The sequence below is a fragment of the Mastigoproctus giganteus genome, chromosome 2, assembly GCF_048544385.1.
Source record: "Mastigoproctus giganteus isolate SK-2022 chromosome 2, ASM4854438v1, whole genome shotgun sequence".
NCBI lineage: Eukaryota > Metazoa > Arthropoda > Arachnida > Uropygi > Thelyphonidae > Mastigoproctus > Mastigoproctus giganteus.
The window spans coordinates 80,267,872-80,292,228 of NC_143576.1; the positions used below are offsets into that span (position 1 = coordinate 80,267,872).

Genomic DNA, 24,357 nt, shown 5'->3' on the forward strand with positions numbered 1-24,357 from the left:
AAGCAACGAATGGAAAGGGATAGAAGTAGCCCAAATAAGGTGGAGAAAGAACGCCAGTCCCATGCAGCAAAGAGTTCCTAAAAACTACCTGTAGCAAATTCATGTGTAGCAGATGAAGGAGATCCTCAGAGAGCCAAAAATGGATGGTTGAAACCGCCCCGGAAAGCAAAAGGGAAAAAAAAAAAAAAAAAAGATAATAGTAAGTACTGTAAGTTAACAAGGACAGTTAGTGAAACAGTATAGTGATTAATTAATGAAAAACAGAGATAGCACTAGAAGTAACTTGATAGATAAATTATCTCTTAAGTAAATTATATATATACTAACAGAGTTTAATTAATTCAAAAAGATTATTGTAAAATGCAAGAGAAACGAAAGATAAGTAATAGATTAAATTGTTGTTCAAATGAGAGAAACGAAAGATAAGTAATATACTAAATTGTTGTTCAAATGATTATAATATGTTAGAAGGATAATAAAGTTTATAGTGAGAATCTTAGAATGTTCTAAAGATAGATAATTGAATATAGTAAATTTTATATGAGAATATTTGAATGTTCTAAGGATAGATAATTGAATATAGTGTTTGTATTAATGGAGAATTGTTGATCTAACTGAAAGACTAATAACAAATAGACTTTAGGAAAGTTGTGATTGGTCTTCAGTGTATTGTAACAGAATGGCGAGAACACAGACTATAATGATGAAAGTAGTATATTGATTGTTAAAATAAGAATAATTTATGCAAGATATACTTGATTTAATCTTGTATGCACATTACATGTTTTTTTATTCAATTGTATATTTTGTTGTATATACATATATATGTAAATAAACTTTGTTGTTTATTAATTTGTGAGTTTGTCATTCCTGAACACTCAGCCTTTCCGAAGAGAATTATACACAATTGAGAAGTTCCCACGAATCTGGAATTCTCCTAGGAAGTAAAGTCAAATGCGTAAGTGGGGGAAATAAGAATAAAGTGGACAAACACATAATAGGGAACAAAGCGAAATAAAAATAAGAATAAATAAATAACTAAATAAATATATAAATCATCATTATTCATCTTTGTTTTCCACTCCCCACAGTTCCCTTAACAAAACCGTGCTGTGTCTGAGCTATAACTGAATTCTTGTCAAGATGATCCTGGAGTGCTCCTTTAACCAGTGCTTCCATTAATTTTCCTGGAACAGAAGTTAAACTCACAGGTCTATAATTACTTGTGTCAGCCTTTGATCCTCCTTTGTGAATTGGGGTCACATTTGCACATCTCCAGTCCATGGGTACCTCCCCCGAGTCCAAGGTTCTCATAATTATGGCTAATGGATTGCTTACTTCGTTTTGCTGCCTCCTTTAATATAACTGGATAGATCCCATCCACCCCAGGTGCCTTTCTTGTATTTATCTTCAACAATTTCACCTCCACTTTACTCTCAATTATTACAAGATCATCTAGCTCACTGCCAGTGTTTATTTCATCTATGGCATTCCCCTTCCTGAATAACTCCTCATGTGTGAATGTAGAGGCAAAATATTCATTTAGTTTGTTAGCTACCTGAGCAGGATCATGAACAGTTGAACCACTGATATCAAATGGACCAATCTGATTCATCCCCTTCCTTCTAGAGTTCACATAAGTAAAGAACTCCTTGCTGTTTTTCTTTGCATCCCTTGCCAAAGATTTCTCGAAATCTGCCTTCGCCTGCCTGACCTCCTTTGTAACTTGGTTACAGATCAACTTATATCTATCATAGGCTTCTGTGTCACATGTTAATTTATATGTATCGCATGCATTTTTCTTCTCTGCCATATGTCACATTAGTTCATCTGACATCCATTTAGGCCTGAACCTTGAACAATATTTCTTAGTTGGTATGTAAAGCCTAGTAGCTTCCAAGGTAAGTTCTTTGAATGCTTCCCATTTTGAGTTTGCTGTTGGTAACATCATCAGTTGGCCCCACTGTAAAGAACTTAAATACTGTCTCAGACCATCGTAATCACCTTTATGAAAGCAATAACCCTTCCCTTTACCGCTGATGGTAGTTACCTCCTTGAGTAAATCCCACTTCAGCACACTGTGATCACTGCCACCTAGTGGTTCCTTTATCTGCAGATTCTTAATGCATGAAGAATCACTATTGATAATCAAATCAAGAGTATTGCTCCCTCTAGTTGCCTCCCGAACATGCTGATTTAGAAAACAATCATCCAATAAATCCACAAAAGCCTTGCTAGTGTGTGAGTGACCAACCCACAAATTCCAGTCAATATCTGGAAAATTAAAATCCCCCATTATGCATGATCCCACACAAGGATCATATATAACACTACCAAGTTAGTTCCACCCCCTTTTGCAACTTCTCTTAAAATACTATACCTCTCTAAAATCAAGCCTCTAATAACTGGCTACAATAATCCAAGTGTAGTCTCACCACTGTCTTACAGAGAGGGATAATTACCTCCTCACTACTTACAAAATTGCAATATATCAGAGAAAGAACACCACATCCTCTTCTTGCCATCTACTTCTGTTGCATATTGAACTCCATGTCTTTCTGCAATGTAATTCCCAGTCTTTCCCATCCTGAAGATCATTTAAACTCTCCCATAAACTACTCATGAGTTTCTGTTCCCCATGTAATAGTAGTGGCAACTATTCAAGAAAACTAGCTTATATACCATCAGACAAAACAAAAAAAAAAAAAAAAACCATTTCACCCATCCATACCCTCCAAGAATGTGTCTAGTTCTTCCTCGAATGTATTCAAACCATCCACTTCCACAACAACAGATGGAAGCCTGATCCAATAATCGACCACCCACTGGCTGAAGGCAAACTTCCACACATCTATCCTGCAACCATCCTTCCTAGACTTAAATTTATTCCCCCTCATGTGTATTCTCACTAAAAGGAAGAATACCATTCACATTCAGCTTAATCAATCCATTCCAGTACTATGTGGGAAATGTTTAAATTAAATATCCTGCAAGTTACAAACAAATTTCTTTCAGTTGTAAAGCACCACGAGAGTAGGATGTCAAAATGGATGATAAGACAGCTGACAGATCTTATACAGCTAAAGCATGCAATAGTTACAGATTATCACAAGACTCTTAGTAGTACTGGTATTAGCAATGGCGACATGGTGCAAGGAAGCCTATGGCTTATGCTGTACCAACCTAAAAAAAAATAATAATAAAATAAAATAAAATAATAAGAATAAAAAAAAAAGTAATAATAATAAAATAATAACAAGGGAAAAGGAAATACACCGATGAGCCAAAACATTATAACCAGCAAGTCGTTATGGAAATCGAAGCAACTGCGGGTGAACTACGCCACGTGCATAGGATGGGATACACAATATAAAAAATACCTGATACTGAGCTCCATTAATCAGTGTTACTCTTGTTCTTCAACTGGGAAAGGCAGCAGACAAAGTGAGTTTGACAAATGTCAAATTGTAATGGGCAAACAACTGGTTCAGAACATATCCAAAATGGCACAGCTGGTGGGTTGCTCATGGTCAGCCATGGTTATTACCTACCAAAAGTGGTCCAAGGAGAGGGAACCCACGAACTGCCAGCAAGGTGTTGGATGACCATGGCTCATTGATGCTCGAGGTGAGCAAAGGTGCTCCAGATGGTATGTGGCAACAGAAGGGCGACTGTGGCAGAACTCGCTGGTAATTGCAATGCTGGTGACGGGAGTACTGTCACATCACACAGTACATCTTAACCCTGCTGAAAATGGGGTGTAAATGGTGTAAGTGCAGGCCCCTACAAGTGCCCATGCTAACCACAGTTCACTGGCGGCAGTGCCTACAATCGGCACCCAGGCATCAAAACTGGACCTTGGATGATCGGAAGAAGGTCGCCTGGTGCGATGAATCACGTTTCCTGTTGAACCATGTGGATGTCAATATGTGCAACGTTTACCTGGGGAAGTGATGGTGCCTGGATGCACCGTGGGACAAAAACAAGCCGGTGGCCAAGCAGAATATAGCCCAAAGTGTCATGCTTTGGGCTATATTCTGCTTGGATACCCTGGGTCCAGTCATCCATGTGCCGGATACTCTGATGTCTACCACCCACCTAAACATCATTGCTGACCAGGTGTACCCTTTCATGGCAACGGTCTTCCCCTCTGGCGGTGCTGTCTTTCAGCAGGATAGTGCATCATGCCACCCCACCCGATTGTTCGAGACTGGTTCGGGAACATTAGGAAGACTAATGGTAAATTCCAGGTATTGCCCTGGCCTCCAAATTCCCAAGACATCAATCCCACGAGCATCTGTGGTTTGTGTTGGACAGCAACTCCGATCAGCGCCGTCTCAACCACGGACCTTCCAGGAGTTAAAGGATCTGCTGGTTACGTCTTGATACCAGATACCACAAGACACATTTAGAAATCTTATAGCATCCATGCCTCACCAGGTACGAGCTGTTTTGGCTGCACGTGGAGGACGAACATTATAATAGGTAGGTGGTCATAATGTTTTGGCTCATCGGTGTAGACAAAATAGGTTTTTCTCTCCTCCCATAGGTAATCCAGCTGACCTTTTAAATTCCCAAAACTGTCAGCCTCTAACACCCATGTAGGTAACTTATTCCAGTAATTTATAACTCACTGCCTAAAATAAAACTTCCTGCAATCCAGTCTAAACATCTCCCCCCCCCGTAACTTGAATTTATGGCTAATGTTTTAGAATAATTTATAAACACGAAAATTTTGTCCTTATTCATTTTGCTTATGCCTCTCAGAGCCTTAAACACCTCAATCAATCAACTCTACTCTAAAGTGCCTAGTTTCTAAGCTCTGCAATCCACACAATATCTGAAGGGTCTTTCCTCATATGGACGTCCTTTTGTCGATTGCACCAGGCAAGTAACCTGTCTTTGGACACTTTCAAGAAACACAATATCTTACTTTAGGTGCAGTCTCCATACTTGAACAAAGTATTCCAAGTGTAGTCTAACGATAGCCTTATATAAAGGAATTATGACTTCCTTATCTCTACTCGCAATTGTTCGATAAATCATCGATAGGACACCATGGGCCTTCCTTTCAATCAGTCTACAATGCTCGGAGAACTTCATATCTGACCATATTGTAATACCCAAGTTCCTTTCCTAAAGTACCAGCTTTAGTTCAACTCTGCCAAGTTATTGTGGGGTTACTGTTCCCCAGGTGCAATACCTTACACTTTGCTGGATTAAAGGATAGCTGCCATTTTCCTGACCATCCCTGAAGTTTATCTAGGTCTATGAAGAAGCTCTGCTTGGCAGTGAACATTATTAACTACTCTACTAATCTTTACATTATCTGCAAATTTAGACATCACATCCTCTATCCCTTCATCGATGTGATTCATGAAAACCAAAAACAACAGTGGTCCTAATACTGATCCTTGGAGAACCCCACTTCTTACATCAACCCAATCTGAGAAATAACCATTTATCATAACCGCCTGCCTCCAGCCCTGAAGCCATCCATCTAAGGATTTTCTCTGTGATTCTAACCTCTTCCAGCTTATAAAGTAACCACTCGTGTGGGACCGAGTCAAATGCTTTGCTGGAATGCAAATAAACAATGTTGAAATTATTCCACAAGTCCAGCTCTTGAGTGATCCTGTCAAAATAGTTAACCACATTAGTTAAACATGATTTTCCCTTTATAAAACCCTGCTGAGTATCCTGCAGAATTCCATTCCTATCTAAATGATCCTGAATTCCACTCTTGATCATTGTTTCCATGATTTTCCCTACTACTGAAGTTAGACTAACCGGCTGGTAATTTCCCACTTCACTCTTAGAACTGCCCTCATGTATTGGAGATACATTTGGGGACCAGGAAAGTCCATGTTGTCCTATCAATGATTTATTGAACATTATTCTGTAGAGATAGGGTGGTCATAATCCAACTGTATAAGGCAATTGTAAGGCCATATTTGGAATACATTGTTCAAGTATGGAGAACTCATCTGAAAAAAAAAAAAAAGACAGCTTCTTGAAAGGGTCCAAAAACTTGCAACTCAAATGGTGAGATTGGTAAAAGGATAACTGTACAAGAAAAGACCGATTATTATGTGAGCTACAGAGCTTGACAACCAGGCATCTCAGAGGGATTAATAAATTGAATGAATGGTGGAATTTTCACTGTTATAAAAAATTCCAGAACGCAGGACCATAAATTCAAATTTGAGGGGTTGGGAGTTAGATTAGATTGTAGGAAATTTTCTATTAGTCAGCAAAGTCATTGATTGATGGAATAAGTTGCCCGCAGAGGTAACTGAGGCTAACAATTTGAATAAACTCAATGGTCAAGTGAATAGTTACCTGTATGAGAAGGAAAGTATATAATTTGTATTTTCTTATCTACTTGGCGTGGTGGTTGTTTTTTTTTGCCAGTGCAGCAAAAGCCCGTAGCTTCCTTGCACTACATGGCAAGTCCTATTACTAATTTAATGTTTTCACTGTATTAATGTACTTCATTGTTTTAATGCATCCCTATCACTTAGACCTGACAAATTCTTTTGCCAGGATAATATAAATAGCATATTATTCTAGCATTAACATATGTATGCATACATAAAAAAAAGGAATTATACCCCACCCACACGGACTTTTTCCAGCACAATTACTTCGTTAGACAGACCACTATGCCAGCTGATTTTAAACCATACTGTATTCCACTTCAAGTTTTTAACCTGCTATAACTTAACATTTGAAATCACAGCAATTTGAGAAGAACTGAAAGAAGAATTGTCTATATATCTATCCTGATTTTATTATTTCCACCCTGCTTTAGCATTACGTTTTCTGAACCCCCCCCATTTTCTTAAACTGCATACTTACAATTTCAGGGCAATAAGATTTCCCATCTATGCTAGTAAGTATGCAGTTTATCCGGAATTTAAAACAAATACACCAACCATTTAATTATAATGGTTTAATACTGGAAACTATAAAATGTACCAAACAATACTACACTGTAAAATAATATATGCAAAAGACTGATTTACAAAATAAATATACGATGAAACTTTAATATACAATAAAATATAAATAAATAAAATATTTAAAATACAATAAAGATAAAAGCGATAAAACATTGAAGCTTTTGGAGGCTTCCGCCTCCTTTCTCAACAACAATGATGTTTAAGCAACACATCCTTAAGTAACAGGCACACAGCAGACGCGGTTGACCAGGCGCATGCTCAATATTTCTTCCATATGATCCAGAACCGGAAGCGGCTCGGGAGTGTGGAAATATAAAATGCTCGTCTTTTGTCAGGACCACGGCTTCTAGTAGGGGGTGAAATCGAACACCCCTGTCCCTATTCATACTATTGTTCTCAGACGAGCCTATCCACAAACTCTCTAGCCACTTACGGTCCCAGAACCTATGTGCCCGGTCAAGGATGACAGCATTCACCGGGGAGACCTGATGATGTTTCTCCCAATAATGCTCAGCAATGGCGGACTTATTGAACTCTGCGGTCTGTATAGCTCACATGTGCTCCCCCAGACGGTCTTTTAGTCGCCATCCTGTCTCCCCCCCCCCCCCACACACACATAACATTCCCCACAGTCCGGGCATTTGATCTCATATACGACCCCACTACTGGAATCCCCAGGAATGGGGTCTTTGACCTGTGACAACACTGTGTGCAACTTCTGACCCGGAAGCTGCACACAGCATGCCTGAAAGTCACGTAGCATTCTTGAAATTCGATCTGACAAGCCCGGATAGTAGGGAATATAAACTGTGGTGACTGGAACAGACGGTATTCCATGATTAGGCTCCACGCCTCTATTATATTTATCAATGACCCTCTGGGGGTAACCGCATTTCATAAGATCCACCCTAACTTGCCCAATTTCTTTCTCTCTCTCCTCTGAGGTGCTAAAATGCGTCCTAACCCTATCCAAAAGTGCCCTGCCACGCTGTTTTTATGCTGTGCAGTCTGTGTTGACCTATAATGGGTGTACTGGCTCCTAAACATGGGCTTCCTAAACACTGTAGTACTAAGCCTGGAGCCTTCTCTACTCACCATTACGTCCAGGAATGGGAGGGAACCACACTTCCACCTCTGAGGTGAACTGTATAAAAGGAGAGAAATCATTGAGAAAGCTAACTACATCCTCTTCTCTCCCCTTTTGCACCAAAGTGAACATGTCATCCACGTATCTCTTCCACTTGCGCATAGGGAACTCCAAACTTGTAAAAACCCTATTCTCTAACTCTTCCATTGCCAGGTTTGCGACAATGGCGCTAATAGGAGAACCCATAGCTATGCCGTGAACCTGTTTGTACATCACTCCTTTATACAGCAAAGTCGTACTCGAAAGACATAATTCTACACCACAGCATATATCCTCTACACTTAGGTGCGATCTAGTACTTAGGGTATCATCTCTTTGCAGTGCCACCTTTACACATTCCACCCCATGGGCTATGGGTATACAAGTAAATAATGACACCACATCTAGCGACACTATTATTTCATTCTCCCCTACATTTTTAATTTTAACGAAGTTCACAAAATCCACACTATCTATAACAACAAACATGGACCGTCCCACTGTAGGAGAAATCAGCTGCGCCAGGAATTTTGACAAAGCATAGGTAGGGCTCCCAATAAAAGAAAAAATGGGTCGTAAGATCAAATGCCAGGACTGTGGGGAATGTTATGTGGGAGGGGGGAGCCAGGATGGAGACTAAAAGACCGTCTGGGGGAGCACATGCGAGCTATACAGACCGCAGAGTTCAATAAGTCTGCCATTATTGGGAGAAACATCATCAGGTCTCCCCGGTAAATGCTGTCATCCTTGACTGGGTGCATAGGTTCTGGGACCGTAAGTGGCTAGAGAGTTTGTGGATAGGCTCGTCTGAGAACAATAGTATGAATAGGGACAGGGGTGTTCGATTTCACCCCCTACTAGAAGCCGTGGTCCTGGCAAAAGACAACCATTTTATATTTCCACGCTCCCGAGCCGCTTCCGGTTCTGGATCGTATGGAAGAAATATTGAGTATGCGCCTGGTCAACCACGTGTGCTGTGAGCCTGTTACTTAAGGATGTGTTGCTTAAACATCATTGTTGTTGAGAAAGGAGGCGGAAGCCTCTGAAAGCATCAGTCAATGTTTTATCGATTTTATCTTTATTGTATTTTAAATATTTTATTTATTTATATTTTATTGTATATTAAAGTTTCATCGTATATTTATTTTGTAAATCAGTCTTTTGCATATATTATTTTACAGTGTAGTATCGTTTGGTACATTTTATAGTTTCCAGTATTAAACCATTATAATTAAACGGTTGATGTATTTGTTTTAAATTCTGGATATGTACTCTCCCAACCTTAGAGGCCTTTTTGAAGATAGTATGCAGTTTCTTAAACTGCATACTTACTAGCATAGATGGGAAATTTCAGACTCAAAATTCATGAGTAAATGCTATAGTTCATCCTTCATATACTTTTAACTTACTGTTATCAATTAATTTAAACAGTCTGGGATATTATCTCTAATTTTTGCCATATTGAGAACAACTGTTAAACACAATAAACCTATAAATCCACTTTTGGTGAAACTTTAACAAACTGAATAATTAAAATAATATATTCAAATAGGATGCTATCCTTGTTGCACCATGCAAGACTGGCATGAAAGCACAAGATAATGCAATATATGAATCTATAATATATATAAATGAACTTAATACTCTATATATAAAATAAAGATATATATATATAAATTATTGATTTTTAAAATAAATAAATGCACAAGGCATAAAACTTTAAGTGTTTGGTATCTGAGAATAAGTAACAATAGTCTTCTCTATCAGCGAAGCATTACTTATTCGAGGTAGTGCAATATCATGGCAACTCGTCGTGAAGGCAGAGCACAATATGAGAAAGAGCAAATGATGCCGCCAACAACTACTTTGTAGTTTCTTAAGAGTTATCTATGGTATATCTAAACACCGATATCATATATAAATTATTGATGTATAAACTTAAATAAAAACAGCATGAATGCGCGTGCGCACGCACACAAACGCACGCACGCACACACGAGTACTCACTAACCTGAGATAATTCTCCAGTTCATCAACACAATCATGCAGATCTTTTGAGATACTGCCTCTAGAGGAAAAAATTATGACATTTAAAAATTTAATTCTTTAATCTGGCATTTTGTTACACTTAAAAAAAATAGTCATACACAATTAAACAATAAATGTTTTAATATAAAAATTAACCTTTCCAACTCAGGCAGAACAACTGCAAATTTGGTAAAGAATTACAGACTACAAAACAAGAATAAGCACTTATTCTTGTTTGCTTATTCAATTCTTCACAGAATAAAATAGTTATTAATGCCAACAGTATTCTGCCACTAGTTCAATAGTTTCTGAATTTTAAAATAAAATTAATTCACTTTTCCAATTAATGAATAGTATCAACTGATTTGCTCAGAACATCTCTTAAAAATGATTGATCACTATCATTTTTAAGAGATGTTCCCATAGAATGATAAGAATGATTTTACATTACATTGATTAGCTCTTGTTTTTCCATAAAATATATAAAAATCTAAATAAATATATATATATATATATATATATATATATATATATATATATAAAATCTTATAAAAAAAGGCAAAATGTGTATAGATGGAAGGGGTGGGGGAAAAATAAGATATTACAGTTTTGTTTGTCATTGGTTACTTTCTTGGCCATGAAGATCTACATATACAGTAAACCCCCGCTATTTGCGGTGGTTACGTTCCTGAGAAACGTCGCGAATACCGAAAACGCGAATACTGAGTTATGGCTCCCATAGTAATAAAGGGGTTCCGTTCCAAAGTATGAAATATATAAGAAAAACTAGTCTAAAATTTTGTCTATGAATGTATTATATGTACCTTCATAATATGACTATGTGTTCCACGTACTATATTGAGGTAAACTCCTCTTATTAATTTACTAATATGACTATGTACATAGACAGTACCTAGTGAAATGCAAGCATATGGCATCGAAATGAAAATAAGAAACAATTTAATATTAAATGTAATATTTATTAGAAATTTCAAACAAATCTTTCAAACCAGCGCCTTTGCTTGCTAGCAAAAAAAAAAAAAAAACATCACGCCAGTGCTATCACTAGTTTCGCTAAAGTGTTGATAAAGGAGTTTTGCCTTTTCGCGAATGATGAGTGAACTTAACGGAATTTTATTTTGAGTTTGGTCTTCTATCCACAGATTTAAAGCTTTTTCCATTTTTTATAATTTAACATCACGAGTTACAGCGCAAATTTTTTTAAGCAATTAGAGCGTTTTCACGGACACTACGGCGGATTTTTTTTTCCGATTTCTTGATTGATCGTACCCTTGACTCATTGATTTTTTAATGTTTTGCCACTGAGGAGACAATTTCACCATTAGAAATTTTGTCTAATAACTCAATTTTATTCGCTAATGTCATCACCTTCTTTGATATTTTCACATTTCTCTTTTTATTCGTAGCCATATTTTTGTAGGGGTTAGAAAGAACTTGTCCACAATAAAGTCACTTTCTTCCGTTAATACACTCGGTTTTACACTGCAAAACGGTAGATTTATCATTTTTGTAAGCATATCAATTTATAAATTGATAAATTTATTCAATTTATAAACATAAAAATTAAAAGCAAACGACGAAACCTTCCATGACAAACGCATAGCACATACTGAACAAGGATTAGCGAGAAACATCCACGCTCGCGTTTTTGTCACCCCTCTTCCCCCACCCACTGAGCGCTGTTTTGACCAGGAAAGATAATTTTAGCCACGCCCATGTTTTTTATGGCGGAAAATATTCACGGCGCTTTAAAATTCACATTTTTTTAGGTTTCATTTTATATTAAATCAGCGATCGCGAATACGCGAAACCGCGAATACAGATACCGCGAATAGCGGGGGTTTACTGTACACCCAGATTTTCACAGCTAATGATTACTTGGTCACAGGCTCCCCATAAACACATTTTCAATAGAATTAATGATTGTAGTGGAAGAAAAGAAACGCGGATGTGTTAATTACAGATTATTAGGAGGAACTAAATGCTACAGTATAAATAAACAATCAGAAATCAGAGGCACACAATCAGAAATCCTTAGTTTCAAATACAAGTAACCCTCGTATAACACGGTTATTAGGTTCCTGTAAAATTTCATGTTGTGCGAAAGTGCGTTATACGGGACTAAGAAAAGGTACAAAAAGAGAGCTTACGTTCCGAAAGCTAACAAAATGTTAATGAAACTAACAAAAATACACCATTCGAGATTTTGTGCATCTTCTGATTTCTTTAAAAAATCAGTAATCTGGGTTTGTTTGCTTCTGCTTGATAGATCTTTCTGAATTTCATCGCATGGAACTAAGCATTTTTGAAGTTCCCTTTTGAACTCTGGGCTCCTTTCATTCAAGAATCTGAATTCAAAAAATAAGATTCTAATTGCTCGGCTAAATTTATGCCTTCCGCTATGCTTTTTAGTGTGAAATTTGGAAGTTTAGAATTTTCATCTGCGATAACATCATCTGAATTGATTTGACCTCTGCGATAACATCATCTGATTTGATTTGACCTCCAATGCCATTTGCACCAAATTTGCTATGCCGGCTTCTTTTCTACCAGTAATTCTTGAATGTCTTCAGTAATCATATCTTTTTTTTATTTTTTTAGGAGCATCAGCAAAGAAGGCCATGTGACTGTGTATATCATCTATAAATTGTGTGTCCTGAGATTGATTTTCTGTTTTGCTGGATGAAAAACCAGAGTTTCTGGGGGGGGGCTACCCTCGTCCAAGCCCGACTAACTCAGCCACATTGTGAAAAAGACCCATAAAAATTCCTCCCTTCATCGGGTCATTTCCAGCTGGTGTGGGGGAGGAGGGCGATTCTATCAACTGTGCTACCCACGAGGGCTTCAGTAGTCATGTCATCAAAACCTTCCCCTCCTACCGACTTAGCAAGTTCTACTATCGCACCAATTCCGTGTTCTGCCCGTTCAATCACATTTTCTGAACGAACTGACTCTGGCCATACATTTTTCTGCACGCATTTAACCCTGCTGGTTTCATTTCTTTCAGCGATAAAGCTAGGATTCTGATACAGTCCACAATTGAGAAATGTTTCCATGCCTCCATTGCTGCAATAGATTCGGAATCATTTTTTTTTCCAAAATCCACTGTAACAATTGATCGTTATGCCTTGATCTAACAGCTGAATGAACGAAGTTGTACTAACCCAGTACTACTATGGTGGAAGGAACATAACTTAAATGTTATGTTTAATATTGTGGATGGCTTCAATCTTTTCGATGGCCTGGTGTGCTATCCAATAGTAAAAAAACTTTGAAATCTAGATTTTTCCACAAGTTCAACAAGTCGATCCACTGTGATATTCCGGCTTATGTTACCCATTTATGGACTAATTCAATGGAAAGGTTCGGTGAAACACTAGTTTCTCTTGACATCTCAAAGGCTTTTGATCGTCTCAAAGGCTTTTGATCTTCTAATTCATTCAGAAGAGGGCCGTTAGGTTAATTAATGATTCATCTCTAACAGAGTCTCTCCACTCCCTTTCTCATAGACGTACTGTTTCTGCTGCATGCCTCTTCTACAGATACTTCCATGGGCACTATTCTTCTGAATTAGCTTCTATAATTCCTGCTCTCTCTTTCAAAACAGTCCGAACACGTGCCGCCATCAGCCAACATCCATTTACTGTCCAGCTTCAAATTCACAGAACCAACTTTTCATCTTCCTCGTTTATTCATTCAACTGCCGTTTTCTGGAACAACTTTCCTTCATACGTATTTCCTGAAAATTACAGTCTACAGAAGTTCAAGTCCAATGTCAACAAATATCTTCTTTTGTCTTCTCAACCTCCAACCCAAGCACGGTACTAAGTACTATAGATCCTAATACCTCTCATGTTTGGGGTTTACATAAAAAAAAAAAAAGTACAAGTTCAGTAGCACAGAACGTAACATGGGAATTTTCCAACAAAATAAATAGAGATTTCTCAATATATATTTTTTTTTTTTTTTTTACTAGCAAGTCAACAGCGGGGGATTCAAAAAGAGTGGAAACGTTGAAAAATTACATCCAACATAATAGCAGGGTTTTCCCCACACAAAAGCTCAAAAATATCCTGTTATGCGAGGTTTACCAAAATTATCTAACCGTGTTAGAATGAAACTGTGTTGTGCGAGGACTGCCACAATTTATCAATCGTGGTATCAAAGTTAGAGCCAAACCGTGTTGTAGAAGTACCGTGTTATAGGGGTTTGCCTGTGCAGCAAAAACTGATTATTGTGATCATGTTAGCATTAGATTATATAGATAATGTTAGCATTAGCATAATATTATCACTTTTATGAAGTCCTGATCAGAAGTATATTGATACACGGAAAAAATGACTTTATATACGTAATCAGTACTTCAGTTTGTCATCACCTTTTTTCCTTATCATGGTTTACACATGTACAGTGGCAGTGATTACGTAACATCTTCAATTTTTCTTGAACTTGGATACATTATGTATCTAGATTCATACAGTTCATCTTGTTGTCTGTATTCCATGAAACAAAGTACTGTAAGTGTACCCCTATCGATCTGTTTAACAGTAGAGTATTAGCCCTTTTCTAATTCTTGATTGTAATATTTTCTTTATTAGTTTTTAATGGCTTGTATGGGTTTCCAGAAACATTACAACAGTTTCATTTTTAACAATGATTATTTCGAAGAAACAGTGGAGAGTCAAATCAAATTATTTTATTTTGCTTGATTTCGTTGTTTTCTACCAACTTCAACCTTTCTCTATACACATTTCTGTTCTGCATTAATAAACAATAACCAACAGCAGCATTTTTGTTTCATTGGTAGTTATTATCAATCAAGTTGTGTCCTGAAGTGATCACAATAAGTGGTGTCCACTGTACTAATCATGTTGTGTTTGGTTTTTAATATTGTCAGTTGTGGCCATCACTGGTGTTGTAGTCGGCATGCACAACCCAAGTAAGGAAATTGTGGATTACAACCTATACACTACCACAAAAAATACATGGCCCTTTGTGAATTACAGCACTGGAAATGTGGATGCCCTTAATAATTAAGTCACTAGTTTGTAGTCATAATGAATATGTTTGTTATTTGGTTTTTAGGAGCATTAGCAACTAAGGCCATATTGCTCCGGGATATGCGGTGGTCATTCCTTGACCTTTCCGCATACTCCGTATTTGGTGGTGACGGGCTCGAACCCCGGTCTAATCAAGAAGCATGTGCTACGCACTGCTGCTCCTTCCCACCTGGCTACGGAGGCGCATATATTGATGATGAATATGTAAACTCTTCTGTATTCAGTAATATCAATCAAAAACAGAAACTTAAATTTTTATTTAGTGATGCCCCAACTCAGGAAGAACTTTGTGTTATCTATTATTTTAATACTTACACTGAATCTCAAAAATTGTTGCATTAAAACACTCTTTCCCACTTAAGTGATTCTAAGCAGCAGAAGGCTACTAATTTCTCAAAACATTTCAAAGAAAAACAAAAATAGGTCAGAAAATTTACGAAACTGAACTCTTAGCGGAATTCCACAGTTTAATCTGAATCTCATAATTTAATAAAATAAAAGGAAAAGAAATTTAATTTCACTACTCAAAATCAATACAGATTCTACTATCTGCTATATGTACACTTTCATATACCTGCCAACATTCACAATATTACAAGGATTAATCTGAAAAATTACACAGATTCTTCTGGATAAAAATGACATTAGTGGCAGACTTTCCTCCATATGCCTTTCCAAGGGTACGACGAAAGAAGCAATAAGAATACTTCCTTTCAGAGGTACTCTGAAAGGAAGTATTCTTAGAAGAAGTGGCAACTAAAGAAGTGCTAAGAAGTGGCAACTGATGTTTAACCTTGGCAAATGCAAAGTACTGCATATGGGTAGAAGTAACCCCAGAGAAATGTAGGAACTGTGTGGTACTACACTTAAGGTGGTAGAAAATGAAAAAGACCTGGGAGTAATTGGGCAGGCAGATATGAAGTTTTCTGAGCAATGCTGACAGGCTGCCAGGGCAGGTCATGGGGTTTTGTCAATGATATATAGGAATTTTGCTAGCAGGGAAAAGGAGGTGATTATCCCTCTGTATAAGGCAATGGTCAGGCCACACCTTGAGTACTGCGCACAGGTCTGGAGGCCTCATTTTAGGAAGGATGTAGATTTACTTGAGCGTGTACAGAGAAGGGCAACAAGATTGGTGAGGGGAATGAAGGGATCCTCTTACCATGAGAGGCTTAAGTTCTGCAAATTGCAGTGGCTAGAGACTAGGCACCTGCACGCTGATCTGATTGAGGTATATAAGGCCTTGAATGGGTTAAGCACGCTGAATTCTGATGGGATCCTTCCACTTGTTCAGATTACGAACCTAAGGGGGCATAAATTCAAATTAAGAAAAGACAGATGTAGAATAGATGTGAGGAAATTTGTCTTTAGCCAGCAGGTGGTTAATTGCTGGAACAAACTTCCATCTGTCGTTGTGGAAGTTAATAGGTTGAATAAATTTAAGGAGGAACTGGACAGGCATTTGGAGGGAATGGTGTGTTTTTTTTTTTTTTTTTTTTTGGCTGATGCTGCATAAGCTCATACACATGCTTTCTTGCATCACATGCCACTACAACTACTACTACAAAATAATTTTCCATGCTTTAAATAAATACTTCAAGTACTTATATTAGCATTAGTGGTGGCAAATGACACAAGTAGGCAAGCTTATACAGCAGGGGAGGGAAGAAAAAACATTTCCAACATCACCTGCCCATCCCCACTAATAGTCTGTCTAGTTCTTCCTTCAATTTATTCACAGTACCCAATAACACCAGATGGAGCCTGTTCCAACAATGAACTACCCACTGGCTGAAGTCAAACCTACACACATCTGTCCTAAAACCATCCTATCTCAATTTGAATTTATGCCGTATTATGTGTGCAGATTGAGTAACAGGAAGGATGCCCTTAGCAGAAAGCATAATTAACCCAATCAATGATGTAAATGTCTAGATCAGATCTCCTCTGAGGTGCCTATTCTCCACACACTGCAATTTGCAGAACTGAAGCTTTTATTCGTAAGAGCACTTTTTTGTTCTCCCAGAAATCTTGCTGACCTACTCTGTACTCTGTACAGCAGCAGTACTACATCCTTTCTAAAATGAGAAAGGATGCAAAACTGCCTACGGACCTGTAGATAATACTCAAGATGTGACCCGACAACTACATTATACAATGGGATAATCACCTCGTTATTCCTGCTGGCAAAATTCCTGTATCTCATTGACAAAACCCCATGAGCTGTACTGGCAGTCTCCACAGCTCAGAGAACTTCCTATCAGACTGCACAATTAGCCCCAGGTCCTTTTCATTTTCCACTAGCCTCACATTTCATGTAATTCTGGGATTACTGCTGCACATATGTAGCACCTTACGACTGTCAATGTTAAACTTCAATTGCTATTTCTCGACTTGTCTCCCTAATTTTTCTAGTTCTTCTTGCAGCAGCGTATCTTCATTACCGCCATTAACCTCTGTACCAGCCAATGTATCACATCCAAACTGAGACATTTAGCCTGATATACCCTCATCAATCATCTTCATCCTATCAGGTAGTAAGTATGCTAGTTGGTCTGTTATGGTCTCTAGCCACCTCTTTGTTGGCCTTCCTGGCATTCCTCTTCCTCTAGGGATGTATCGGAGAATCTGATGAGGTAACTAGTTTTATCCATTCTCTTTACATGTGGTAGCCATTTCTGTCTGCACTGTCAGATGTATTCAGTTTTGGATGTCACTTCGAGTCTGCCTAGTATGTCTTTGTTTTTTATGTGGTCTAGCAAAGTAAATCCTACAATTTTTTTCATATATTCCACTTTGTGAAATACATGAAAACTGATAATCACTTTGTCTTCTCCCACTCAGCCATCCCTTTATGCAAAGCAATAACTTGCCCTTAATGCCACACTGCTCCAATTTGTACAGCAATCTTTTACATGTAACATATCAAAGGTTTTCCTGACATCCAAGAATATGATATCAAAAATTTTATCCAACGCCTTTGTCACTGCATCATATAGCCAATCAAATTAGTCAGACAACATCACCCCCTAACAAACCTATGCTGTAACTGCACTCCTGTTTAGATGATCCAGCATTATTTCTTTAACCAGTGACTCCATTACTTTCAGCAGAGTAGAATTTAAGCTACCAGATTTGAATTTACACATGCTACTTTGATCTTCCTTTGTGAATTGGATACATTTTGCATATTTCCCTTGAATCCAAAGATGCTTTCAAAAGTGAAAAATCCACAAGTTCCAGTCAATATCTGGAAATTAAAATTCCCCATTATAAGACATTCGAATTTACTGGCCCACTCTGCTCAGAGAATCTCATATCTGGTAGCACAATTACCTCTAGGACTTTACCATACTCCTCTCCACCATGAGACTCATCAGCAAACTCTGACATTGAGTCTGATATGAATTCACTGATACTAGAATACCCATGGCAAATATTTCTCCAAGACTGTTTTAGAGAAAAAAAGATCAATATCAAAGTAATTAAAAACCTTTCCCTTGACTCCCTTCACTGATAGCTAAGGTGTCAATGGGATGAACTTGTGCAACAATGCAATTTGATAATATTTTTCATATATGACTATATTTCTTTTTTAAAAAAATTCAATTATTGCGTAAAATTTTTCTGACCTTAAAACTGATATGCAAAGTTGACCATGAGCAAAAATGCCAAATAGGTTGAAAGTCTGAGATTGTTGATTGTGATGACAAAAGCAAAGAAACTGTCTCTTCAAAATGAACAGCAAATTAGTTTCAATGGGAGCTAAATCAATTTCTGAGATTTGAAAATCAGTCGGGAATTTTTTCCTCCCTCTATTTCATTGCTAAATAAAACCTATTGCAAAAGGAATGACATCAAAAGGTGCTTTAGACTTTCAAGTTCAAAGCGTGTTCCAAACAGAGGGACATAAGCAAATTATCATATAGATGATTAATAAATAAAGAAAACAATACTGGGCCAAGAACTGAAGACTATGGGACTCCAGTAATAGCATTAGCATAAGAAGAGGCATCTGATGCAAGAAAGCAAGCTTATGCAGCATCAGCCAATAAAAAAAATAAATAAAAAATAACCACTTCCACTTTGCCCCACTGTTCGTTCGAAATACCTGTCCAGCTGAGCCTTAAACTTATTTAGGCTACCAACTTCCACGACAAGGGATGGAAGTCTGTTCCACCAACCGACCACCCACTGGCTAAGGGCAAATTTCCTCACGTCTATCCTACATCTGTCTTTGCTCAATTTGAATTTATGCCCTCTCAGGTGATTATTCTGAGCAAGAGGAAGAATCCCATCAGCATTGAGCATTCTAAAACCATTCAAGACTTTATACACCTCTATCAGATCACCTCGCTGGTGCCTAGTCTCCAGACACTGTAATTTGCAAAACTTAAGCCTTTCTTCGTAAGAGCATCACTTTGTTCCATTCACTAATCTTGTTGCCCTTCTCTGTACTCATTCCAGCATCTCTACATCCTTCTTGAAATGAGGCCTCCAGACCTGTATACAGTACTCTAGGTGTGGCCTGACCATTGCCTTATATAAGGGAATAATCACCTCCTTATCCCTGCTAGAAAAATTCCTATATATCATCGACAATACACCATGAGCTACTCTTGCAGCCCGTCTGCACTGCTCAGAAAACTTCATATCTGCCTGCACAACCACCCCCAGGTCCCTTTCATTCTCTACCACTGTCAGTGTAGTACCACAGAGTTGATAAGTTGCTCTGGGGTTCCTGTTTCCCACATGTAGTACTTTACATTTGTCAATGTTAAACTTCATTTGCCACCTCTCAGCCCATCTGCTCAACCTTTCCAGATCCTGTTGCAGTAGCATGGCGTCAGTAGTGTCCTTGACAACCCTGCCAACCTTCGTATCATCTGCAAACTTGGACATTAAACTTGATATACCATCATCAATATCATTTAAAAATACAGAAAACAATAAGGGACCCAATACTGTACCCTGAGGGTCTCCACTAATAACATTAGTCAACGATGAGCAGTGTCCATTGATTACCACTCTCTGTCTTCTCCCCCTCAACCACCCCTTTATCCATAGCAGCAATTTGCCTCCAATGCCACACTGCTCCAATTTGTGCAGCAGTTCTTCCATGTGCAACAGTATCAAAAGCCTTTCTAAGATCAAAGTATATAATATCACAGTTATTCCCTGCATCCAGTTCTTTTGTGACTGCATCATAGTATCAAATCAAATTGGTCAGGCAAGACTACCCCTTAACAAAACCATGCTGTGTCTGAGCTATAACTGAAGTCTTGTCTAGATGATCCTGCAGTGCTTCTTTAACCAGTGCCTCCAATAATTTTCCGGGAACAGAAGTTAAACTAACAGGTCTATAATTACTTGTGCCGCCCTTTAATCCTCCTTTGTGAATTGGGGTCACATTTGCACATCTCCAGTCCATGGGTACTTCCCCTGAGTCCAAGGAAGCTCTCATAATTATGGCTAAGGATTTGCTTACTTCCTTTGCTGCCTCCTTTAATATAACTGGATAAATCCCATCCACCCCAGGTACCTTTCTTGCATTTATCTTCAACAATTTCTCCTCCACTTTATTCTCAGTTATTACAAGATTCTCTAGCTTACTGCCAGAGTTGAATACACCTCTGCTTTTACCCTCTCTGAATAACTCCTCGTGTGTGAATGTCGATGCAAAATATTCATTTAGTTTGTTAGCTACCTGAGCAGGATCATCAACAGTTGGCCCATCGATATCAAGTGGACCAACCTGATTCATCCCCTTCCTTCTAGAGTTTACATAAGTAAAGAACTCCTTGCTGTTTTTCTTTGCATCCCTTTCCAAAGATTTCTCGTAATCTGCCTTCGCCTGCCTAACCTCCTTTGTAACTTGGTTACAGATCAACTTGTATCTATCATAGGCTTCTGTGTCACATGTTAATTTGTATGTATCCCATGCATTTTTCTTCTCTGCCATATGTCTCATTAGTTCATCTGACATCCACTTAGGCCTAAACCATGAACAATATTTCTTAGTTGGTATGTAAAGTCTAGTAGCTTCCAAGATAAGTTCTTTGAATGTTTCCCATTTTGAATTTTCTGTTGGTAACATCATCAGTTGGTCCCACTGTATAGAATTTAAATACTGTCTCAGTCCATCGTAGTCGCCTTTACGAAAGCAATAACCCTTACCTATACCCCTAATGGTAGTTACCAATAACCAATAAACCTATACCCCTAATGGTAGTTACCTCTTTGAGTAAATCCCACTTCAGCACACTGTGATCTCTGCCACCTAGTGGTTCATTTACCTGCAGATTCTTAATGCATGAAGAATCACTACTGATAATCAAATCAAGAGTATTACTCCCTCTGGTTGCCTCCCGAACATGCTGATGTAGAAAAGAATCATCCAATAAATCCACAAAAGCCTTGCTAGTGTGTGTGAGTGACCAGCCCCTAAATTCCAGTCAATATCTGGGAAATTAAAATCCCCCATTATGAGACTCTCTGATTTACTGGCCCACTCTATTTCCCTGTACAGTTTCTTATTATACTCATCAGAGTCATTAAGCCTATAGCACACTCCTACTCTCAATTTTGATCTCCCAATGCTTATGTCACACCAAACTGACTCGACACTGCACTGTCCAGCAATGACGACTGGCTTCACTTCCTTGGATTTTATGAATTTCTTAACTAAAAGCATAACCCGTCCTCCCTTCCTATCCTGTATATAGTTTCTGTGGACATTGTACTCCCCAAATTCCAGTTCTGCATTCCTTATATCTGTGTGACACCATGTCTCTGAAATCCCCACAATATCTGCCTTTGATGTTTTGAGCAATACCTCCAATTCATCAATTTTATTTACTAAACTCCTAGCATTGGTGTACACGCAAGTATACATGCACCTGTTCTTTTTCTTAGCTACCCTAACACAACCCATGTGTTTACCTGTACCCCAATGATTCCCAGCATTGTCTGAAATATCCTGCATCTTATTTTCCAGGCTGCGGCTCATTCTCAATAAGAGCAGTGCCCATTGATAATCACTCTTCTCCCAGTTGAACATCCCTTTATCCATGGCAGTAACTTGAACCTAATGTTTGTTTGTTTGTTTATTTTAGTTTTTAGGAGCATTAGCAACTAAGGCCATATTGCTCTGGGAATATGCGGTAGCCATTCCCTGACCTTTCCGCATCCTACCTATTGAGTGGTGACAGGCTCAAACCCCGGTCTAATCAATAAGCATGTGCTACGCACTGCTGCTCCTTCCCACCTGGCTACGGAGGCGCCTTGAACCTAATGACACAGTGCTCCAATTAGAACAGGTGTCTCTTACTGGGAATGGGATCAAAATCTTTTTTGAAATCTTAGCATATGAGATTTCAGAAAGATGACATTTTACATCCAGCACCTTTGTTACCACACCATAGTATCCACTCAGGTTGGGCAGAAAAGAATGCTCCTTAACAAATCCATATTGTGACTGCCGTATAACTGCATTATTCTTGTCTAGACCATCTGGCTGTATTTCTTTAATCAGTGATTTCATAATTTTCCCTGGAACAAAAACAGGTTTATAATTCCTCATGTCAACCTTGAATACCCATTTGTGAGCTGCAGATACAATTCCACATCTCCAATCCATTGGGACCCCAATGGACTGCATGGTCTCATAATTATGGCTAACGATGTACTTACCTATTTTTGCTGCCTCCTTTAATATAACAGGATGACTGTATCCACCCCATTTACCTCTTTTACGTTCAGCTTCGAAAATTGTCTTCCGCTTTCATCCCAGTTATCACAAAGTCTATGTTAGAATTTGATACAATTCTGACAAGAACATTCCTGAAAAATTCCTCATGTGTAAATGCAGATGCAAAATATCTATTCAGTTTGTCGGCAAACTGAGCAGGACCATCAACAGTTATATCATTGATATATAGTGAAATAAATGGAATTCGTCCACTTTCTTCTAACGTTTACATAGTAAATAAATCACTTCTGGTCATCTTTGCTGGAAATTTCTCACAGTCTACCTTTGCTTGGCTAGCCTCCTTGCTGACCAGTGATTGCAGACCAGTTTATATCTAATAAAGGCTTCTGCATCACCTAAAATATATATGAAATCAGGTATTTTTCTTCTCTGCAACAAGTCTCATTAGTTGATCTGATATCCATTTAGGCCTAAGTCTAGAGCAGTATTGCATTGTTGGTAAAAAAACCTAGCAACTTATACAATTACTACCCCGATGCATCAAATTTAGAATTCACTTTTAGAAATATCATCAGTTGGTCCATTTGTTTTGTTTGTTATTTGGTTTTTAGGAACATTAGCAACTATTGCTGAAGAGGCTACTAGGAGACGGTCGTGTTCAAAGCCGCTAAGTGGATTTCTCTTATTTATTGATTTGAAATTATTGTTTTTCTAAAACTTGTGATTTAAATTTAGTAGTATAACATTATTTTGTGATTTTCTGATTAATTTGGTGTATTTATTCTTTACTCGGCCTTGTAATTGCATAAACGTATCGGTAAGGGTTTCCACGTGTTTTCAACTCCGCTACCGTTCGTAACTTTCCCGCCTTTGTGATACGATAGTTATATACCATACTAGATAGCGTTAGTTGAACTTCGTTAGCAGTTAAATTGTACATTTAAATAAATACATATAACGACTTAGATTACAAACGTAACATAATTAATTATATTTAACATAATTAATAACATAACGTAATTAATTATATTTAACATGATTAATATCATAACATAATTATATTGAACATAATAACATAACATAATTATATTTAACATAATTAATAACATAACATAATTAATTATAATTAATTAATAAATTAATAGAATCATGACTCAGAGTAGAGCAGCAAAGCAAAAGGCTCAAGCTAATGGAAGTGCTGTGGCTCAGAGCAGAACTGAGGGGGGGCAGTTGTCCTCTGACTCACAGCCTTATAAAATGCACTGTTTGCTTGATGTTTGCAGAGCAATCGGGTACGGGACATGATACTGCCAAGGGGGATGTCTTTGTGTGTGCGCGATGCAAGGAGTGTATCGATATCAGGCAACAACTCGGCGTTCTTGTGGGCCTATATGAGAGCTTGAAAGACAGGGTGGATGCCCTCGAAGAAACTAAATTGAGGGGCCC

At 38.0% G+C, this 24,357-nt stretch overlaps 1 protein-coding gene across 1 annotated transcript in view; it reads right to left on the reverse strand.

Annotated features, from left to right (window-relative positions):
* Positions 1 to 24,357, reverse strand: part of LOC150089359 (NBAS subunit of NRZ tethering complex-like) — a 1,057,261-nt gene that overhangs the window by 659,725 nt on the left and 373,179 nt on the right. The window contains exon 28 of the mRNA XM_090389247.1: positions 10,103 to 10,159. Within this exon, the coding sequence (XP_090245373.1) occupies positions 10,103 to 10,159 (57 nt within the window). The remainder of the gene's footprint in view (positions 1 to 10,102; positions 10,160 to 24,357) is intronic.